We start from the raw sequence: 22,419 nt of genomic DNA, 5'->3' as shown, positions 1-22,419 counted from the left end.
ATGTGGTGACACCCATCTTTAATTTCAAAAATCTAGAGGTATAGGTAGGTGGATCTCTGGTTTACATAATGAGTTCCAGGCCAGCCAGGGCTACATAGTGAGACCCTGTTTTGTGTGTGTAGATGAGTGTATTATCTGCATGTATAAATGTATCCATCTCATGCAGTGCCTGTGGAGGTCAGAAGAGGGTGTTTGATCCCTTGGAACTGAAGTTACAGATGGTTGTTAACCACCCTGTGGGTGCTGGGAACCGAACCCAAACCATTTTGGGTTTGAATGACACCATTTTACCTTCAAGAGAAATGTATAGATTGTCTAAAATGAACTGTAGTGCATACTATATTGTAGTCTTTGGAGTCAAAATGATGTAGGGGCTACAGTTTCATCTCAGAGGTCTTATATTCAGTCTCTAGAACCAAAAGGAGAAAAAAAAGATACATACCCACTAAGTGATGTTAGCTGAATCCCCTACCTTTGACCTCTTTAAGTGTCAAATGTTACATTTCCTGTGAATCCAAATAGTTTTCTCCTTTGCAGTCAGTAAAAATTTCCATTTGTTGTGTTTTATTCTGATTACTCCATGAATGCCTTTGGCATCATATCTATATAGTAATCTTATTAACATAAGCCTCTAAATTTGACAAGACTTTAAAAGTGTACTTTGCTTGTTGAATTTCCTATATTTGGAAAAGTCTTTTGATTTTTCTCCTTAATACAGAAATGTAGGAATGGGTATGATAAACAATTCCTAACAGTGTAGGAACCCCAATGACTTGTCTTGCCTATGGTGGCTGCTTGATTTCTCACTGTTTGAGCTATTAGCACAATGATAGTCAATTCACTTTGGTAAGGTGAAAGGTCACTGGCAAAGATTACATAGAAGATGATATTTAGCCCCTAGATTTCACTGACTTTAGTCGTGAGGGTGAAGGAATAAGCACCCATGTTACAAAAGAAGATACTGTTACTATCACAGAACTAGCAATTTCAATCCAAGAAGTTTAGGTATTTTACTTCTATAAATTCAGCCAGATTAGAATAAATATATTTGGGGCTGGAGAGATGGCTCACCGGTTAAGAATAGTGGCTGCTCTTGCAGTGTTTGGTTCCTAACAACCATTCATAGCTCTGGTTCCAGGGGATCCAATGCTTTCTTCTGATTTTGGTGGGCATTGCACAACATAGGTGCACTTACATACATGCAGGCAGTACACTCATATACATAAAATAAAAATAATAAAATTGTAAAAAAAAATAGGTACATTCAGGGCTGGAGAGATGGATCAGAGGTTAAGAGTACTGACTGCTCTTGCAGAGGACCTGGGTTCAATTCCCAGCACCCACATGGTGGCTATGAACTGTCCTTAACTCCAGTTCCAGGGGAATCCAAAGCCCTCTTCTGACCTCCGCGGCATTGCATGACATGGGTACACTCACGTGCAGGCAATAAACTCGTACACATAAAAATAATAAAATATTTTTTAAAAAATAGGTACATTCATAGAAAAGACCAAACTAACTTGAATTCAGAGTGAAAAATTAAGCTGGGTGTGGTGGCACCCGCCTTTAATCCCTGCACTTGGGAGGCAGCAGCAGGTGGACCTCTGAATTCAGGCCAGCCTGGTCTACATAGTGAGTTCCAGGTCAGCTGGGGCTATAGGGAGACCTTGTCTCAAAAAAGACTTTTAAAACAGAGTGAAAAATTGAAATATATACTGAGGAATAGTTCATTAAGCATCTACTGAATTTAACTTATTTTCTGTTTTTGAGGGAGCCATGGTGTACTGGAGTCTTAATTTAGATGTTGATTTTTTAATATGGGTTGTGGGAACCAAACCTAAGTCTTCTGCAAGAGCAGCCAGCCATCAGTGCCTAGATTTGTTTTAAAGAAAGATTGTGGGGGCTGGAGAGACGGCTCAGTGGTTAAGAGCTCTGGCTGTTCTTGTAAAAAGACCCAGTTTCAGCCGGGTGTGGTGGTGCACACCTGTAGTCCCAGCACTCGGGAAGCAGAGGCAGGTGGATCTCTGTGAGTTCAAAGCCAGCCTGGTCTACATAGTGAGTTCCAGGACAGCTGGGGCTACAGGGAGACTCTGTCTCAAAAAAAAAAAAAAAAGACCCAGGTTCAAATCCCAGCATCCATAAGGCAGCTAACAGCTGTCTAGTTCCAGGGCATGTGACACCCCTTCTGTCCTCCGGGACTGCATAAGTACACTTACATACATGCAGACAATACCCTCATACACAAAAATTTAGAAAAAAGATTGCAGCAGCCTTATAAAGTGAAGCTTAATGGGGAAAGAGGCCCCTTAGAAGACCCCTGCATAACTTTGATTCTTCAGAAGGATAACTCCAGGGCCTGGAGCTTCGGGTTCAGTTGGTAGAATGCTTGCATAAGTCCCTAGTTTCCATCTTCAGCATTATGTAAACAAGACTTGGTGCATACATAGAATCCTAGACTGAGGAGGTAGAGGCAGAAGTTCAAGATCATCCTTGTCTACATAGCAAATTCAGAGCCAACCTGGTATGTAAGAACTCCCACCTGTCTTTTAATTTAAAAAAATAAATAACTGTAGAACTGTTCCTAAAATAGTACTGCTTAAACTAGGACAGTGACATTGGACTAGATGACTAGAAAGGTGTTAGTGTCTTAGCACTGGTTAAGAACACACAATAGAACACCCCTTTCTCTACTTTGAATTCTTGGCTCTGCCTACTCTGTTTTCTTCGTTTTCCTTCTTTTTGGGTTGATAGGAGGTGAGGGAAGGGGTAGTTGGGTACACATAGTTTGGTTGCATGGCCCATACTGGCCTCGGCAAATGATCCTTGTAAGTGCTGGGATTACAAGAATGTTTTACTACACTTGGCTCCTATTTCCTACAACTTTAATGAAACCTTATTGGTTTCTGGCTGGGTGTGGTGGCCCACTCATTTAATCCCAGCCTTTAATCGGATCTATGTGAGTTGGTCTACATAGCAAGTTACAGGCCAGCTGTAGCTATAGGGAGACCCTGTCTTGAAAAGACAAAAAAAAAAACCTTATTGGTTTCTTCTCCGTTCCTCATTTGTTAATGTTCTTTGTCCACCTTTTAAAAAATATTTTATTATTTTTATGTGTATGTGTCTATTGCCTGCATGTATGTAAGTGCATCTGTGTCATGGACAGCAGAGGCCATAGGATCCCTGGAACTGGAGTTACACACAGTTAAATGCCATGTGGGTGCTGGGATTTGAACCTGGGTCAGAACAGTATTAACCACTGAGTCATCTCTCTAGCCGCCCCCCCTTGTCTATTTTTCATACTGCACTTGACTGGGTAATCCCATCCAATTTCATCTCTATCACTGTATGGTAAATTTAGATCTCTTCAACTGCTATTACCGAGTTCACACCTCATTAACTCTACCACTCTTCTCTATATATGAAGTTGAGTTTATGCTCTTCCAAAAACCTGTTTCTTTCCTGCCTTAACCACTGAGCCATCTTTCCAGCCCCCTTTGTCTTTGTTCTAAATGTTTTTTACTTGTTTCTAAATACTGTAACATGTTTTTTGCTGTGATTCCTAAGTGTATGTCTTTCTCCCTTAAAAAGAGAGAATAAAGACAAATTGAGGCTTGTGGTAGAGAACAGAAAGAATAATATCTAGTAATTGTTATGTACAAATCTTTGAAAAACAGTTATGTTGTTGAGTGTGGCATGGTAGTCCACGCCTTTTAGTCCCTGTACTTGGGAGGCAGAGGCAGGTGGACCTCTATGAGTTCAAGGCCAGCTGGGGCTACAAGGAGATCCTGTCTCAAAAAGACCAAAAAAAGAAAAGGAAAAACAGTTATGTTGAATTTATATTTTTGTAGCCAGGTCAACCAAGATAAGATTTGGGATGTCTTAAAATAGGCCATTTAAGCCGGGCGTGGTGGAGCATGCCTTTAATCCCAGCAGAGGCAGGCGGACCTCTCTGAGTTCAAGGCCAGCCTGGTCTACATAGTGAGCTCCAGGACAGCTGGGGCTACAGGGAGACGCTGTCTCACAAAGACCAAAAAAAAAAAAAAACAAAAGGCCATTTAACATCTAGAATCATAGAAGATAAAAGTATAAACCTAAAAAGTATATAACCTTTCGCATTGTCTGAAACAGAGAACTAGAAATGATTGGAGTGATGAATATGATGTGCATAATTAGAAAACAGTTCTGTCACTGGTGTCTTCTCTTTGTTTAGATTAGGGGATTTTAGTTCTCTTCCCTTTTCAATCTTCAGAGAAGGGTGAGGAAGATTGGAGAGGCAGACTTGCTGTGTACCCATGCTGGTCTTGAACTCATGATCTTCTTGTCCTAAGAATCCTCTGGGATTACAAGGACATGCCACCATGCCTGGCTTCTTGGCTATCTTTGGATAGGCATCTGCCTGGAGGATTGGCCATAAACACAAAAAACTTGAACACAAGCGGCATTTCAGTTTGTTTTCCCCAGGTTTGGTTTAATAGATTGCTATTACACGTTGTATGGGGTTTGTTTTTTTGGTTTTTTTTTTTTTTTTTGGTTTTTTTGAGACAGGGTCTGCCAGTAAGCCCCAGCTGGCCTGGAACTCAGAGATCCCACAGCCTCTGAGTACTAGGATTAAAGGCAAGCGCCACCATGCCCAGCTGTATGGGATTTTTGCCTAGACAATTTGGTCATTTTGTGTAATTAACAATTCTGACATCTAAAAAAACCTTTCTAATTGTTTTGATGCAATTTTGATCTTGTAAGGCTGTGTGAGAAGAGTGTGGTTTCATAATTACCTTCCTCTGTTTATGTGCAGTAAAAGTACTGTCTGGGTTTTGTTATAGTTTGTTCCTTTTATTGAATAGTTTTTGCTTAATCTATTTTGAAGGGCTAATTTTTGGGTTTTGTTTTGTTTTGTTTTTTTAAGTACATGTTAGCTAGGGTTTTATTCATCTAGACCTTAATTGTCCACTGTGAAAACTTTGTGTGCCAAGTAGAATTCTAACTACCGTCTCTGTATATCACTATAGTTTAGACATGCATGATACCTTTGTGAAAATAGGCATTTTGTAGAAATTTGAGTAAATGAGGATTGTGTTGTTGGGTTTGTGAGGATTTGTGTTGGATTGACATTTTGGCCTTGGGGGTTTAGGGGTTCAAAACACTTTCCTTAGATATTTAAACCAATTACTCATCAAATTTATTAAACTCTGATTAGTGTTCTATTGAAAAAAACAGGCCTCACTGAGAGGTAGGTTGTTCAGGAAGAACCAGGATTTTGTCTTTTTTAATAACAATGAGGTAAGAAATAGCATTTGAGGGATGGACGTGATGGCGCACGCCTTTAATCCCAGCACTTGGGAGGCAGAGGCAGGTGGATCTCTGTGAATTCGAGATGGAGAGATGGCTTAGCAGTTAAGAGCACTGACTGTTCTTGCAGAGGACCTGGGTTCGAGTCCCAGCACCCACATGGTGGCTACAAACCATCCTTAACTCAAGTTCCAGGGGATTCCAAAGCCCTCTTCTGACCTCCATGGCATTGTATGACATGGGTGCACTCACATACATGCAGCCAATACACTCATACGCATAAAATAATAGAGAAAAAAAATTTTAGCGTTTTTATTTATGTTTTTGAGTGTTTTCCTTGCGTGTGTATGTAAGTGTACCCATGTCAAACATTGCCTCCAAAGGCCAAAAGAGGGTGTCAGATCCCCTGGAACTGGAGTTTCAGTCTTGTTAGCCACCATGTGCATGCTGGGGGAACTGAGCTCAGATCCTCTGCAAGAGCAGCCAGTGCGCTTAACTGTTGGGCCATCTTTCTAATATCAGATAATTGACTATGTTTAATCAGAGAGACAGAACGCACACACGCGCACGCGCGCACACACACACGTCAAAGGACAACTTGTTCTCTTCTACCACGTGGGACTGGAGATTGAGCTCAAGTCATTAGATTTGGCAGCAAGCTGAGCCATCCTACTGGCCCAGTAATTGACTTTCCATAATCAACAGTTAGGTAATCTAGATGGTACCTAAGAATTTGAAATTTTCAATGCCTGTGCTACATAGAACAGTACTATTTCAGACCTGTCTCTATCCTAGCAGTAATCAGTGTAGGTTTTTAAAGATATAAAATGGTAAAAGCGTAACGTCACACTTCATTCATTGAAATTTGATGTATAAAATAATCCCTTTTTTTTTCCTCTACAGAAATGGAATCTATTTGGAATTTACAAAAGCAAGGTAAGAATGGTTAAATTACTTTAAATATTAATGTTAATCAGTAATTATTATACATTATTTTTATAGGAATAAATGGAATTGTGGCCTGGTAAATAGACTGTGCAATAACTTAGTTATTGCAGTCAAAAGGCACTGGTTGCCATACCAGGACTGGTAATGATGGGGTATAACTGCAAGTAAAAGGTATGGTGATTCACACCTGTAATCTCAGCTCTTAGGAGACTGAGGCAAGAGAATTGCTTTAATTTCAAAGCTGGCTTGGGCTACAGTATGATGAGACCCTGTCTCAGAAGAAACGGAAAGAAATACTCTTATCTGCTCATGTTTTTTCTACTCCTGACTGAGCTGCAAGAGCATTTCGGTAATAGAGCTCATGTTTAACATGTGTAAGGCCTTTGGATTTGATCCTTAGCACAGCCCTACCTCATTCCCCCCCATCCCAGAAAAAGGATTGCAAATATTTGTAATTTAAGAAACCGACAAAAGCTTTCTTTACCTTTACCCAGTCTGTATTGTATGGTAGACAAAAGGATGATAGCCTAAGAACTGAAATTCATAGTTCAATAAACTATTTGCTCTTAATAGCCTTATCTGTATATTCACTGGAATAGTGGTTGGAAATATAAAGAATAGCAAATTAATATTTTCCCTCTTCCAGTAACCAAGATGTGACTAGTAGGGGGACAGCCTCTAGACAGTCCACCTGTTGGATTGTTTGGGGTTTTGTTTTTGTTTTTTGAGACAGGGTCTCCTGTAGCTAGCCTAGAACTTACCTTGTAGACAGGCTAGCCTTGCTCTCACTGAGATCTACCTACCTCTGCCTCCAGAAGGCTGGGATTAAAGGCATGGGCCATCATACCCAGCTTTGCTTTGGGATTTGTTAAAAACTAAGTTGATTATCTTAATTGTATGCCTTCATATTAAAATATAATGGGTATGAATATGAATAATATGCTTTAATATGAACAAAGCTGAAGGTTGATTGGAGAACTGGTCATACTGAATTTGGATTTTCAAGAATCCTGTAATAGAATTCAGTCCCATTCCCCATCTACTTTGCTAGTTAATTAATATAAGTGAATTTCAGATAACTTTGAAATCCCTAACTGTAATACCTGAATAGCCTTAGAGATTCTTTTATTTTACATGTTAGGAAGTTTGAGACTCACAAATGTAGATAGAGAATGACAGTTGACTGTAGGGTCCCCTGATTTCCTAACATTGCTCTTTCTACCTCTCCATTGTTTCTTAGGGTCAAGGGTTAATCTTTTCTTATTCAGTACACCTATAGCCTAAAGAAACTCTCAAGTTTCTTGAATTGCTTTCTTTGTATGATTTAATCAAACAAAAAATGGGGGGGGTGGATAGACTATAAAATACACCCGGCAAAATAGGCCTGCCTGGGCAGATCTCTGTGAGTTAAAGGCTGGCCTGGTCTATATAGGGAGTTCTAGGCCAGCTGGGGCTATAGGAAGACCCTGTCTCAAAAAGATTAAAAAAAAAAAAACAGGCCTGCCTGTTTGTATTATAAAATGGCCAATAACTATTGAAATGTACATGGCAGGTAGTAAGTGGCCTTTGGGAGTCTCTTAAAAGAATATTTTTGTATTATCTCTTAAGCTGGACTAATTCTTTTAGCTGAGATAAACCTGGGTTCTTCAATACTATTTTCAGGTCTTTGTACTTTTCTATTAAATGATGAGTTACTGTTTCTGTTCTACCCCCCCCAACACACACACAAGAGCCTTGAGAATACTAGCAAGCACCTACCATTGAAGTTATACCCCCAGCCCCTAGTTCTTATTTATTAAAGCATTTCTTTATGATTCCTATTAAGAAAATTCTAGAGTTAATACTTGTACTTTTTAAAAAAAAATTTAATTAATTAATTTATTTATTTATTTTGGTCTTTGGGGGATATAGTTCCCCTGTAGCCCCAACTGCCTTGGAACTCACTATGTAGATCAGGCTCTCGAACTCACAGAGATCTGCCTGCCTCTGCCTCCCAAGTGCTGGGACTAAAGGTGTGTGCCACCGCGCCCAGCCTAAAAAATACTTATTTTTTTATGTGTACAAGGGTATTGCCTGTATATGTGTAAGTACAGTCAGTGGAGGTCAGAAGGCATCCAGATCCCCTGGAACTGGAGTCACAGAGGGTTGTTAGCCGCCACGTAGGTGCCGGGAATCAAACCTGGGCCCTCTGCAAGAGCGGTCAGTGCACCCAACCACTGAGCCTTCTCTCCAGCCCCAAAACTTGCACTGTTAAAAAAAAGTAAGAAAAAAATTTCTTCCCAGAAACTCAATCATCCCTTGATCAAAAAGATTCTCACTTTATTTTTTATTTTATTTTTTTAAAAAAAAAGGTCTGGGCATGGTGGCAGCACTTGGGAGGCAGAGGCAGGCAGATCTTTGTGAGTTCGAGGCCAGCCTGGTCTACATAGTGAGTTCCAGGACAGCTGGGGCTACAGGGAGACCCTGTCTCAAAAATACAAAAAGAGGGTTGGGGGGCGTTAGTAGCAGTGTTATATGCCTACAGTCTCAGCACTTGGCTGAGGTAAGAGGATCATGATCATGAATTGTGGGCCAATTTGGCTATTTTATGAGACTCTTCAACAATAATAAAAATATTGTCTGTGCCAGGCATGGTAGCACATGACTTTAATCTCAGCACATGAGAGGCAAAGGCTAGGATATTCCTGCCAGTTCAAGATCAGTCAGGGCTCCATAGTAAGACCCTGGCTCAAAAATGACAATTAGTAAAAAAAAAAAAAAAACAGCACTTGGGAGGCAGAGGCAGGCAGATCTTTGTGAGTTCAAGGCCAGCCTGGTCTACATAGTGAGTTCAGGTCAGCTGGGACTACAGGGAGACCCTGTCTCAAAAAGACAAAACAAAAAACTTAATAATGGGGGCTCAGCAGTTAAGAGTACTGTCTGCTCTTGCAGAAGACCCAGATTTGAATCCCAGCACCCATATGGCAACTAACAATTGTCCCTAACTCCAGTTCCAGGGGTCTGACGCCCTCTTCTGTCCTTCCTTGGGCTACACAACATGGTTGCACTTAATACACGTAGGCATGACACTCACACATAAAATAAAAATAAAACAATTAAAAATTATATCATCTCAGTTAGTGAGGTGGCTTAGTGGGTAAAGGTGCTTGCCACCAAGCCTGATAACCTGTTTGCCCTGTAGAACCTACATGAAGGTGGAAGGAGGGAGAATTTGCTCCAGGAAAGTTCTCTCAACTTCACACTGCACTGTGTGTGGCTCACCCACACATACACAAACAGGAAACATGATGGCTAAACAATAGAAATTTAGGATCACACTTTAAATAGCTCTGTAGTCTTTGTCCAGACATATTTTGACAGTTTCATGATTGAATCCAGAAAGTTGCGTCTCTTTTTGGTAGTAGGGATTGAACTCGGGGCTTTTTGCATGAGTTCTGTGGATTCTATACCTCCAGGTCCTACTTTTGCTTTGCTGAGAATGAAGATGGGGATAATACTATAGGAAATAAGGGGTTAGACATATGATTAGGACTAGATTGGTAGTTTCACTGTAGTGACTTAGTTTGAAGTATTTTGTGCTAGGTTTTACTTGAATTATTCCTTACTAAACAGCCCACTTCAGACTGGGGCATGAGGGCACATACTAAAATTGCAGCATTTGGGAGGTAGAGGCAAGAGGATCCAGGAGCTCAAGGTCAGATATACAGCAAGTTTCAGACTAGCTGGTATCACCTAAGACTGTCTTTAAAACAAATATCCACCCCCACCCCCCTAAAAAAATATTTTTGGGACTGGAGAGATGGCTCAGCAGTTAAGAAACTTGTTGCTCATGGGGTGTGGTGGTGCACGCCTTTAATCCCTGCACTTGGGAGGCAGAGGCAGGTGGATCTTGGTGAGGCCAGCCTGGTCTAAAGAGCTATTTCCAAAACAAAAACTGGAACTGTTGTTCCAAGGGATCTGATACCTTCTGACTGCCACGGGCATTACACAACATGGGTACACTTTAATAAACTTTAAAACAATTTATTTGCTGGAAAGAAAATAAGTCCTATAAGTCTTAGTGTTTCTGTTCATATTAGTATTTGGGGGGGAATTTTTTTGAGACAGGGTGTCCCTGTAGCCACAGCTGACCTGGAACTCACTATTTAGACCAGGCTGGCCTCCATCTCACAGAGATCTCTGCCTCGGGAGTGCTGGGATTAAAGGTGAGCACCACCAAGCCCAGATTAGTATTAAAGTTTATTTGTAACTTAAGTTTTACTCTCCCTGCTTTCAGTTTTATTGCTTTGGTAATCAGAAGAAGCATTCTTTACTAAATGAACTTAACCATTGTTAATCTCTAGGTATTGAATGAAGCCCTTACTGGGTAGAAGACTGGTGGGAATTTGGAGCACTGGACTTTTGAGTTGAAATTAAATGATAGCATGAGTTGATACCAGAAAGAAATGACTTTAAAAAAAAATTTTTTTTTTTTTTTTTTTTTCAAATCAAATTTTTGTTTCAATCGGAAGGGCAGCAGTGGATATTTGGATATTGCTTGGGATTTGTTTCTGGATTGTGGATGGTTTTCAATTCTAAGACTTTTAAAAAAATTTACTTTTAACTTTCCCTCTAGATCCCAAAAGGATAATCACTTACAGTGAAGCCATGGATAGTCCAGATCAATGAAGGACCAGACTGCCTATTCGTAACCTTTCTGCAGCATTAGAGCCACCGTTCATGGGGGACACAAGGCTTTTATGCTCCTAGATCTTCAACGCAGCAGAGGAACCATAAGTAGAATCACAGGATAATATATACAAATATATATATATGCATATATATATATATAGTTATTTAAAAAAGGCAACTGAAAGTAATTAGACTTCTTAAGGAATCAAATTTATTTCAAGAGACTACACATGGTTATTTAATCTCCGGTACTGAATAGTTTTTTTCTTTATTCTTTTGTTAGTTTTTGTTTTTTAAGTGTGAATGCAAGTGATTAATGAATACAGACTTAACAAAACGTGGTTCTAAAGTACCTGCTGTCATCACCTTGGGCAACAAATGACCCACTGGAAAGGCAAATCCACTTACTAGATCACTGTATCCTGTTCTATGACTAAAGTGATACACTAATCACGGGGAACCCAGAATGATTCAACATTTTCCCCCGCTCCTCCCTTGATCTTTTGGTTTTAATTTAAGCCCTGCAAGAATGCTGGATAAATGTCTTCAAGTTTGCAGGGGTGCGGGTTTTTTTTTTGTTGTTTGGTTTTTTTTGTTTTTTGTTTTTTTAATCAAATATGATTTGCATGTCTTGCCAGGAGTTAAGCAGCCTCTGTGGGGTGTTGGAGAAATACTTCATTTCTTTCCTTTTTTTGTGGGGTAGGGATAGGGGAGGGCATTGAAATTTTACAATTCTGGAATAGTTTGTGGGTACGTAGTTAACTTTGGTTACTTGTTGGACTTTAACAACTGAAGAAGAATCCAAGAGTGTCATTTAAAGAAAAGTTGCAGAACAAGCAATTGGCTAATGTGGAAAAACTATTCCTGTGCCCATATTTTAATGTAATTGTATAACTGGGAGCAAAAATATATTCTGCTTTTCGACTGTAGGTGCTCCAGACTTGCTCTCTGTCACTAACACTAAATGTGCAGTTTTCCTTGTTTTTCATCCAACATCTAAGAGAAACTTACGTATCTTTCTGTAAATTCTTTTCATTTTAGTTTCTCTGCAAAAAACCTAAAAGGACAAGATAAAGCAAGCCCATGAAAACTTTGCTTTTTCTGTTTTAGCCAGTGAGGAGGTAATAAACACTGCTTATAGAAAATGTGTTTTCATGCAAATTATACTTCTGAGCTTAGCTTCTAATTACATCTTAATATATTTTATCATTAGAGCAAGATGGGTTTTTAGAGGAAAATAATGTGAATTCCTGGAAATTTTGTTTTGGGCAGAAAAAAGCTTTAGCCCTGTCTTACCATCACGTGCCATCCTGTTGCACTGCAGCTGTGTATAGCATGCTAAAATAAATTTATTTTGTGTGTGTGTAGAAACTAAGGGTCCAATTTAAGACTGGGTGATGTTAGTGGCATAATAACAAGTTCTCTGGCCTGACATAGCATCACATCACACACATACACATACAGAGAAATTAGTATATCCATGTATATCAAATACAAGTTAAAATAGCAGGGCATTTATAGAGTTGCAGTTTTTTAACAAAAGTAGACTGAATCCCCTGGACACATTTGGGGAGACAGTGGTTAATTTTTGCTCCGTCCCTTTTTTAAAGAAATGTCCAGTTTTGAGTGATTGTAGTATGGATGGGTTTTCTGGCTTCATTAATTATTTCAGGCTTTTAACAAATAGTTCATGAGAGAAGCTGTTGGATTTACTATAGAGAGAAATACCTTTTTAGTCTGGATTTCTGCCCTGCTTAGATTTTTTTAAAGTATAAGCATGGATTGCCAATTCCACTTGATGTAAACAAACTTTTATACATAATATATATAATAACTTATTGTATCAGTCCAGGTTCAGAAACTTGTGGTAGGCCAGTTTCGGATAGTTTCATTTCACCTGTAAACTGTATCACTTTTACTGATATTGTAATTTTCAAATGTATAATATGTTTACAGATGTGCCCTGCATTTAGTCTGCCTTGTTCCTATTTTGATTTTTTTGTTGAGTCTCCTGCCTGCTTGCCAAAAGCTAGGATGCTTCAGGCCCATGTACAATTCAAAGTAAGGCATCCTTGAGCTTTAAAGCGTTGAACAAACTGGAAAATGCAACATACCACATACTGAAATGAAAAAAGTCTGTGTTTTTGTGTTTTTTTTTTTTTTTTTAATAAAAATTTTCAAAAAGTTTAAAAAAAAAAAAGGTAAAAAGTTGATTAAAGAAAACAGAGGCTCCAGTTTGTTTTATAGGTTTTAAAGTTCTGCTGTGTGTTCAATTGCCTTGTGTAACCACTTGTCACCTTAGGGCCAGATCCTTACCCCACTGGTTTTTTAAATGTCCATTTTGCTTGCCTGGAATTTTAAAGTTCTTCTGTTTCACAAATCCCCAAAAACTTCCTTGGTTTGTGGTGTGCAGAGATTTAGTCAACATATTCAAGATGGAAAGAAATCCAGTCCCATTTGAATTGGGCTTTTTAGCTTAGAAGTAACACTTACTACCTTTAAAAAGCCTTCACTTTCATAATTCCTTTCCGTATCCTTCAGGCCTCTGTTCAGAAAAACTAAAGAGAATGTATCCTTTCTCTGTTTGTCCAAAGGGTTTTTTTTTGTTTGTTTGGTTGGTTTTTTGTTTTGTTTTGTTTTGTTTTTTTCTGAGAGTCTCACTTCTAAATGAAACAATGCAACATTTCACTTTGATTTCTCCACAGAAATTTTCTTGATAATATGGTTGGAGTTTAGTACTTAGGAATATCTGTTAACTTTCTGGGATCCCTAGTGGCCCACCATATTAACTGTCAGTATTTTTGGGGCATTGGGTTAATGGACTTACTGCCTAGGTACAAGCAGGACTTTGGGACAAATCTCCTTTGTGCTGTTTGATTACACTTGTCGAAATCTTTCTCCTTAGGTCCTCACACAATTCCTTACAGAGCACTTATTAAAAAAAAGGTCTTAAGAGTTCATCTGTTTTCTGATTATTTTTGTGTGAGCTTCTAAACAAACATCAGCTGTGATTAATTTAGGACATTTAAATAACAATGTGTTGTTGGTATAAAGAATTTTCCTTCAACTCAGAGTATTAGTACTGTAGCATAAACCAAATACAGTCTAGAGGGGATTTTTAACATCCCTCCATTTGAAAGACTGAAAAAGGTGTGTGTGTAGAAGTGGATGTGTGGATGTATGTGTGCTGGGATTCTTGTGTGTGAGGGAAAGATGAAGAGACTAAGAATTAGTAAATGAATGTGTAAAACATTATATTAGTATTCAAAGAATGAAACTTGTATTTATTTTGTGCCATTTGTTTTCATTACATGGAATTAAGTCGGGTGGTTTAAATCCTTAAAGGGTAGTATTAGAAAAATGGCACTAAGGATGAAATCATGACCTATTTTTTTAATAGCCAAGAAGATACTAATTAAGGGTGATGATTTCTTTTTCAATTTGTCTTGATTGTAGGTTTTGTGTCACATACCACTCACTTCTGTGTAAATGTCTTGAATAATCTCCCTTCCCCACAAAAGACAGGGTGTATTTATCTTTTCTCTTTATTCACCCCATTTGAACAAACTGAAATAAATTGCATAGTGTTTCCTCTAATGTTAGTAATGAACCTTCAGATAAATAGTGTCTTTATGGTATCTGTAGTAGACTGCCCTTCTCCACTTTCTAAGAGGAGATAGCCAATATCTAGAAATTGGTTAATGACAACTATGTTCCTTGAATTTTGCTACTCTCCTTTACCATCTGCATACACCATTCAGAATCTGCAAAAACTTTATAAAGGAAAAAAGTGCTGCGATTTTTCAAATACTGGTTCAGGGGGCGGGGGGAAACTCAATTGACTGTGGTGGTTGTCCACAACACAGTATGTTTTTTCACAAAATATGACATAGCAGCAGTAGTTTCATACTTGGTTGTTAGTTATGTCACTGGACCATATAATCAAACAATACATGATTGCCCTTACATATTGCTTACTGTGGAAAACTGGTACAGTGTAGTGGGACAAATATATGTAAATGGACAGTGATTTCTTTGATAAAGTCTATTGATGTTATACCTGTCATGAATTCTGATAGGGCAGTGTTCTGTAACCTAACTGTTGAATTTTATAGGAAAGGTTGAGATTTGCTTATCTTCCCGTCCTCCCAGCATTGTTTGAAAGGAAGGGCAGAAGGACAGGACTTAGAAGCATATATAGCTGCTCAGAGTTTGCCAGAGGTGCACAGGTTAACATTAGTTCTAGAAATCAATGTTAATTTTGCTGGTTGACAGCATCAGGATTTTTCTATGATGAAAGGGATGCGCTTCTGTTTTGGGTATCTGAAAATGTTTATAAATACTTACATTTGAGAACCAAGACCACTCTTGAGTTGGTTTAATATGATTCATCAACTTCATTGAAAAGCACTGATTTACTGAGTTTGAAGCAAGAAAGGTCTTAAAGTAGTTAAAGGATGCCAGCAATAGTATGAGTAGATTTTTGAAGTTGTCTTGACATAAAAATACCCAACAAAGCATGAATAATATAGCTTTTGCATTATAAGGTTACCAAATAGCAGTTAGGGGCTGCAAACTGTAACAGACATCCTCACCTGTAATGGGATTGCTGGTTCAGACTAGACTTTTCAGAAAATTTTGTTCTATCCAGAGTTCTGAAGCCATTTTATAATATTGCAGTATCCCTTTTCTACAGCCTTATCAATAGCTACAGTTGTGGTTTTTTCCAGTTCAGTTTCACTTTTGCTGTATATCAAAGTTGTAATCTACAGACCAAACCAACTTGAGAAATTTTACAATAGCTTTCCATATACCCTTTTTTTCCTCAGGTGCTAAACAAAGGCTCCAAAATGGATACTGCGTTAGTAACATCTGTTTTATTCTTAAAATCCATTATTTCTTTTGCTAATTGTAAAGATTGGTGTTAATAAGTGGTTTTAATATGTAAATATGAATGAGTACTTTTAGTTAATCCTATTTGTTATTAGTCTGCATTTATCTTTTGTAGAGAATTCTTTCATAATCTTAAATACATTTCATTAGGTATTGTTGCATTTTTAGAATGAAATAAACTGTTTTGTCTTAGATTAAGCCTGCTGCTGCTATGAGAACCTGAAAATCAAGAATGTGATGCACTTTTTACATTACTATATACCATAGTTTGCTTTGATACCTTTTCTGTAGCACAGCCACTAACAAAAAAGTGAACAGAGTTTATACTTCTCTTCAGGAGTGAGTCAGTAACTTAATCTGCAGTTGATTTTGGCCTATGAGGACAGTAACTTGGGAAATAAGACTTATGTTTAATATTACACTTTTTGGCCTTAAAGTGTCTTCTACTACTGAAAATATTTTAAGTCATAGCTTTGTTTCTGTTATTCCCTCTCTCTGCTTCAGAAAGAATTGGGAAGAATGACTTAAAAGAAGTAATGTCATTGATTTGTTGTTTATAGAAAAAGAACAATTGTCAATAACCTGGGGTTTTTTGTTTTGTTTGTTTTTGTTAAAATGGAGAAGTAATGCTGTCCTGTCAAATTTATTTGAACAAAGCTCCCAACTATTCTGCTTCTCTGGTATAATTTTATTTAGCAAAGGTAAACAGGTATAGTAGGAATGAATGCTACTTCTCAAGCACATACTCAAATATGAAGGAGATAAAAGGGGGGACACCAAATGAGGTGGAGAAAAATGAGAAAGATGTGTGGTCCAAAGCTATCTGGTTATATTTTGATGTTGCCAATATTGCAGAGCCAAAATTTTAATTTGCTTACTTAATATATTTGTTGGCCAGAGATCTATTTTTATATCAATGTGCCTTGCATGTATATTAACTTTTGGAAAGGCCATGTAGTCATGCCTGAGATAGTTGATGGTTCTTACCACCTCACTGATTTTTATGCAGTTGAATTGTTCATTCTATTGCCCAACTGGTGCTCTCTGTTTAAAGTCATAGATATTGTCAAACTGGAACTCTTTTATAAACTGGGAAAGTGACTTGCTTTTTCAGTTGTTTCTTTTTGTTGTTGTTTTTAGTCTGGTAGTGGCTGGTCTGTAATGGGAAATAGTAAAAAAGATGCTTCACTCCCCACCCCTACCCCAGCACCACCTTCAAGTAATGTGATGCCACCATTTCTTGTGTGCTTTGAAAAAAAATTCAGCTTGCTGTCTCCTTTAGTGTTATGAAAGGTATTATTAAAAGCATTGTTTGCAAAATACAGGGAGATGATGGGAGTCCACGTTCATTTAGGATTCTTTGTGAGCTTTGATCCAAGTTATTGGCTCTTTCCAACTTAAAAATTTTTTTATTGTTAAAGCACCTTGCTTAGAAAAATTTAAATATTCATGTCTGCAACAATTGTCTCAAAATAATAAACTGTGCAATTCTTGTCATTAAAAAAATCTGAATTCTCCCTAATGTGACTTGTTAGTTTCTCTGTATTTCTTGCCAGTGTAAATGTGAAAAGCTTTGCTTGCATTACGTTTTAGAAATGCATTTTGCACACTCAGTTTTGCCGAAGCTCCGTGAAAAGGTTAGATGTAAGTAGATGAATAAAGCTATGCACATGTTTTGAAAGTTTGTGTGTCATTACCAAAAGTAATCTATCTGCCCTTACTACTTTGCTGTTCTTAGCTTTACCATCTTTGGAAACATGGTTCAAAGTTCTGGGCTAGCTCATCAGTGGAACTAGAAGGGAAGAAAACTGGCACCTATTTTAATAAAGTTCAGTTTAAATGAGAGCTTGACTTGTATCTATTAAAGGGCTTTTCTTAAAACAGGACAGTTTTATCAGCTTTATAAACCATTTTCTCCAATGTTCTACTCAATGAAATTCTGAATATTTGATGAAAAAGAAATGGAAACAAATGAAGGGAGGACTTTTGCCACGTGAAGCTCTTTGACAAGTTTATGTCTTAAAGTTTATTTAAAGGTAGGATAGCCTCTTTTTACCTTTCTTACTTTAGCACAGATTGAGTTATGGAATAATTGGCTTGGAATCAAAATCATTCAGTTACTTAAAGATCGAAACATAGACTGTTTTAAAGGTCATTTATAGTTTTTTAAATGCCCAAGCTGATTAGAATAAGTTCAGAAGTTGGGCACATTTGGTCAATTCACTGAGATTTGCATCTACTAAATAGCTTTATTTCACATGAAGTATGTGTACTTACAAGATTGTATAGATGTACTGGCCAGATCATGTCAATCTTTAAAAAGACAACTTCTGTAATCTCTTTAGGACCTTTGTAGGAAAGTCCAATTAAATTTTAAGTAGAAAGTATTACCAATGATGTTTCCCCCGTGCTCCTAGATATAAAAGGCATTTCATTTTATAGCGTTTTCATGTATAAAAGAGGGTTACTTCTTCATTTTGGTATGTGCTGTTGACTTTGAAAATGCAGCAAAAATCCTCCTGTGTCTTCGTTGATAGTGGCAGTTAATAAATCTAAGAGGTTCCAAAGGTGGGTCCGTAGTGCATGGCCTTAAAAAAATACAGAAATGTAAATATCTTGGATGACTTTGGCTACTCTTCCAGCATGTTAGTAGTTCATTTATGTCCAGTCTTAGAACGTGCTGGTAGCCGGGCTTTGTGCACACCAGCATCCGGAAGACTGAGGTGGAAGGATTATGAATTCAAAGCCAACCTGGGGCTACATTGCAGCAACAAAGCAAATATATTGGAGAAGCAAAGTAATTTCTGTATTGTGTACACAGGCATTTATTTAGGAACTGGCTACCTTTTAATTTGGAGAAAAGGATTAGTGGATTACAGTTATTAGATGTTGGCCCTTCCTCTTTTCTTTTTTCAATGTTTGTTTTGCCCAGTTTAAATCAATTTTTTTTTAAATAAGTCTTTTCTAGGTAGCACATTGACCAGAAATTTATTTTACCCTTTTGGTATTTACTATAGCTCTTTCTGATGTCATGGATTCCGAGGAAGTGTCAGTTACAGGATGATCTTCCTTTATTGATGTCTTAATGTTCAGTGTTTTAAAAATACAAAATTACACTCTACAACCATACTCAGATTTACTTATTTTATCAGAAAAACTTGAGATTTGTAGATCAAATAAGACAATAAGTGTACATTGTTAAATAAAAAATTTAAAGTTTTTGAGGTGTTTGTGTTATTTTCTTTTGTGAACTTCAAGTTTTTTTAACTGAAAACTTAAGATTGTGACATTAATAATGACCATTTTCCAAAGGTCAAATGTGCAAAAAAATTGAGTATTAAGTATACTGTGATCATATCCTTGTTTTAATCATATAGGTTTTTGGAATTAGCATTAGCATGTTTATTGAAAAATCGTCTTAGAAGAGCTGTCTTGCCTTTTGGCGACATTAAGTAAACCTATGTTCTTCTAATTAAAATAAAAGGTAATTGAGCTGAACAATTAAATGATGAGAATATTAAGTTGCCAAGGCTGGATTTATTTATAACTTAAAGATTTATTTTTAGTTATATGTATGGGGGTGGGTGTGTGCACATGGGTCCAAGTATACATGGAGGCCAGAGGTAACAGATCTCCCTGCAGCTAGAGTTACAGGGGATTGTGAGCCACCCAACATAGGAGCTGGGTACTGAACTTTGCAAGAGCAGTACTCAATTTTAAGCCATCTCTCCGGTCTTTATTTGTAACTCTTAGTTTAGTAAGAATATACGGCAATATTCATTTAAGAAATTTCCTGGTCCTTTAGCACCTGTTTCTCATAAGTTGGGGGGAAAATCAATACTAAAATCAAGATTATTTGGTCAGGGGCTGGAGATACGGCTCAGTGGTTAAAAGCACTATATGCTCTTCCAGAGGACCTAGGTTCAGTTCCCAGCACCCATGTCACTTAGCTAACAACCACCTGTAATTCCAGTTTCAGGGAATCCAATACCTCTGGTCTCCATGGGTGCTGGTATTGGTGTATACATACAAACCCACATGTGGACTATCCATAATTCATTCCAGTTCCAGGGTGATCTGACACCCTCTTCTGATCTCCAGTTATTGTACACACATGGTGCACTTGTATACATGCAGACAAAACATTCCTACACATAAAATATTTAAGTTTATTATCAAGAAGGAAAGATGCATAATCAATTGTACAGAGAGACTGATAGCATTTGAATTATTCTTTGAGATGGAGATTAATTGTCCTCTTGGCAAATAATTTACAAGAGTACAAAGGGAATTCAGGGCTTTATTGAGGATTATCTTAAATCTCAGTCATGGGGGCTGGAGAAATGGTTCACTGGTTAAAAGCATGTCCTGCTCTTCCAGAGGACCTGAGTTCTATTTGCAGTGCCCATATCACTTGGCTAACAACCATGTATAGTTCCAGTTCAGGGACTCCAACAGGTCTGGCCTCTAAGAGCTCCGGTATTTATGTGCACGCACATACACAACCACACAATTTAAAATTTAAAAGAAGAGAAATCTCAGCCAGGAAAGAGGATTTTTGTAAAATGTCAATTCACTCTACATGGCTTTTTTGTTTTTTTTAATGACATTTATTGTGGATTTCAGCAACTAACATTTGGAACCAATGTCTGAGCAGAACATAAAATTCCAGAGTGCTTAGCAAGGTCTCATGTTTGAATTCTCTTGGAGCTTTTAATCCACTATTGTTGAATATGGCGAATTGATTGGATCTGGGAAGTCTGGGCATGAGATCCCCACTCTCTCCAATGTTTGTAGTCTCCTCCATGATGGTCACATTCCAAGATATATTGATAATCACGATATCCAGGATACTGGTAGCAAACCCAGCTAAGAAAGCCAAAGCATATTACATTACTAAAACCAGTTAAGGAGCCTGAAATGTACCCCAAAACCTCTGTTCCTCAACAACAGGTACCAGGATACCTCTAAGCTTAGAAAGCTGTAGTCATCCTTTATTGTATCAGGCACTGTTTTCTAAGTGCTACAGCCAGAACTGATTAAGAATTAACCTTAATCACAATATCTGTATTTTTGGGTCTTTTTGCGACAGGGTCTCTGTACCTACACCTAGCCTGGAACTCACTATGGAGACCAGGATGGCCTCAATCTCACAGATCTGCCTCCTAAGTGGGGGGGATTGAAGGTGTGTGCCACCACACTTGGCTAATCATATCTTTATTTTATAGTCACATGTTTTAAACGTGCCAGAATCACTTTCAACCCTGTTTTTACACTTACACCCCACATTGTATCTTCATAGAACCAACTTCGTTGTTGAACGAACCCATGGCTTGCAAGGAAGGATAGTCGTCACAGATCTCTCACTGGCGTCCAATAAAGTTCGCTTTTTCAAAGATGGTAATTTTAGACTATGATTCTAAAATCCAGAAGTTAAAGACTTATAAATGATACAGTTATCATAATCATTTTTTGTGGGGCTTTTTTGTTTATTTTTTTTAAGAGACACTCTGTAGCCCCAGCTGGCCTTGAACTCAGAGATCTGCCTGCCTCTGCCTCCTCAGTGCTGGGATTAAAGGTGTATGCCAGGCCTAATGCCATGGGTTTTTTTTTAATTGAAACACTTTCTGGCCTATGGAATATGTGACAATTGAAAGATCCAAACAATGCAGATGTTTATGTGAAAAATACATAATTCTATTTAATCCCATTTAAATGAATTAAAGTTTACAGATAACCAATATAAGAATTAGGACAATGAAAAAGACAAGTACAACAAAAGTGCATGGCAATAATACATAGCCACTAATATGAAGAAAGGTCTCACAAATTCTGGTTTTGAGTAGTACTGGGATCAAACCCAAGGTATTGCCCATACTAGACAAGTGCTCCACCTACAGCCCCAGCAAATCTCACAAACACAAGAGTTAATGTCTGGGGGGCTGTAGAGATGGCTCAGTGGTTAAGAACACTGGCTCTCCTTGGCAGAAGACTGGGTTTGAATCCCAGCACCCACATGGCAGCTAACAACTGTCCGTAACTCCAGTTCAGGGGATCTGATGCCCTCTTCTGACCTCCATGGGTGTGGCATTTACATAATGCAGGCAAAACAGTCATACACATAAGATACTAAAATTTATGTCTGACGTGTGCATGTGTTCAGAATCTAACCCTGCTGTTTGTAGTAGGGTGCAATTGTCTAGATAAGGAAAAGTACCAGGGAATTTTGAGGAGCAGTGAGATTCTGTTTGTTGGTTACATGAGTATGTTCTTTACTTGAGTTTTGCATTTTATAGCTAAACCTTGGCAAAAATGGTGAAAGTCAGATGAAATCACTTAAACTACATTTCAGATTAAGTTTATATTACCTTCACCAGTTTACTTAATACTTTGAATTAAGGTGAGGCCATTAATACCAAAAGTCATGAGAAAAAAGTGGAAGATAGGATACTTGGGGTTTTGGGGTTTTTTTTTTTAGCCCAGGTAGGTGTCACCCTCCAATATCAGGACCATTTTCAACTGCATCCAACGGTTGTCTTCTGCTTAAACTTCCAAAAACTTTTTTTTTTTTTTTTTTTTTTTTTTTTTTTGAAGCAGGGCTCCCCCGTGGCCCCCCCTTTT

General features: G+C 37.9%; 2 protein-coding genes across 2 annotated transcripts in view; one reads left to right on the top strand and one right to left on the bottom strand.

Moving 5' to 3' along the window:
• The window catches only part of Nufip2 (nuclear FMR1 interacting protein 2), a 35,039-nt gene extending 17,560 nt beyond the window's left edge, over positions 1-17,479 (top strand). The window contains exons 3-4 of the mRNA XM_008828715.3: positions 6,190-6,222; positions 10,850-17,479. Coding sequence (XP_008826937.1) covers positions 6,190-6,222; positions 10,850-10,902 — 86 coding nt within the window. The 3' untranslated portion in view covers positions 10,903-17,479. The remainder of the gene's footprint in view (positions 1-6,189; positions 6,223-10,849) is intronic.
• A 3,040-nt stretch (positions 17,480-20,519) lies between these two features.
• The window catches only part of Cryba1 (crystallin beta A1), a 6,201-nt gene continuing 4,301 nt past the window's right edge, over positions 20,520-22,419 (bottom strand). The window contains 2 exon segments of the mRNA XM_008828714.1: positions 20,520-20,667; positions 21,079-21,217. Of these exon segments, the coding sequence (XP_008826936.1) occupies positions 20,520-20,667; positions 21,079-21,217 (287 nt within the window).

Source organism: Nannospalax galili, unplaced genomic scaffold (genome assembly GCF_000622305.1).
Source record: "Nannospalax galili isolate Female #2095 unplaced genomic scaffold, S.galili_v1.0 scaffold212, whole genome shotgun sequence".
NCBI lineage: Eukaryota > Metazoa > Chordata > Mammalia > Rodentia > Spalacidae > Nannospalax > Nannospalax galili.
The sequence above is the reverse complement of the archived record's forward strand: the minus strand, read 5'-3'. Positions and strand labels throughout refer to the sequence as shown.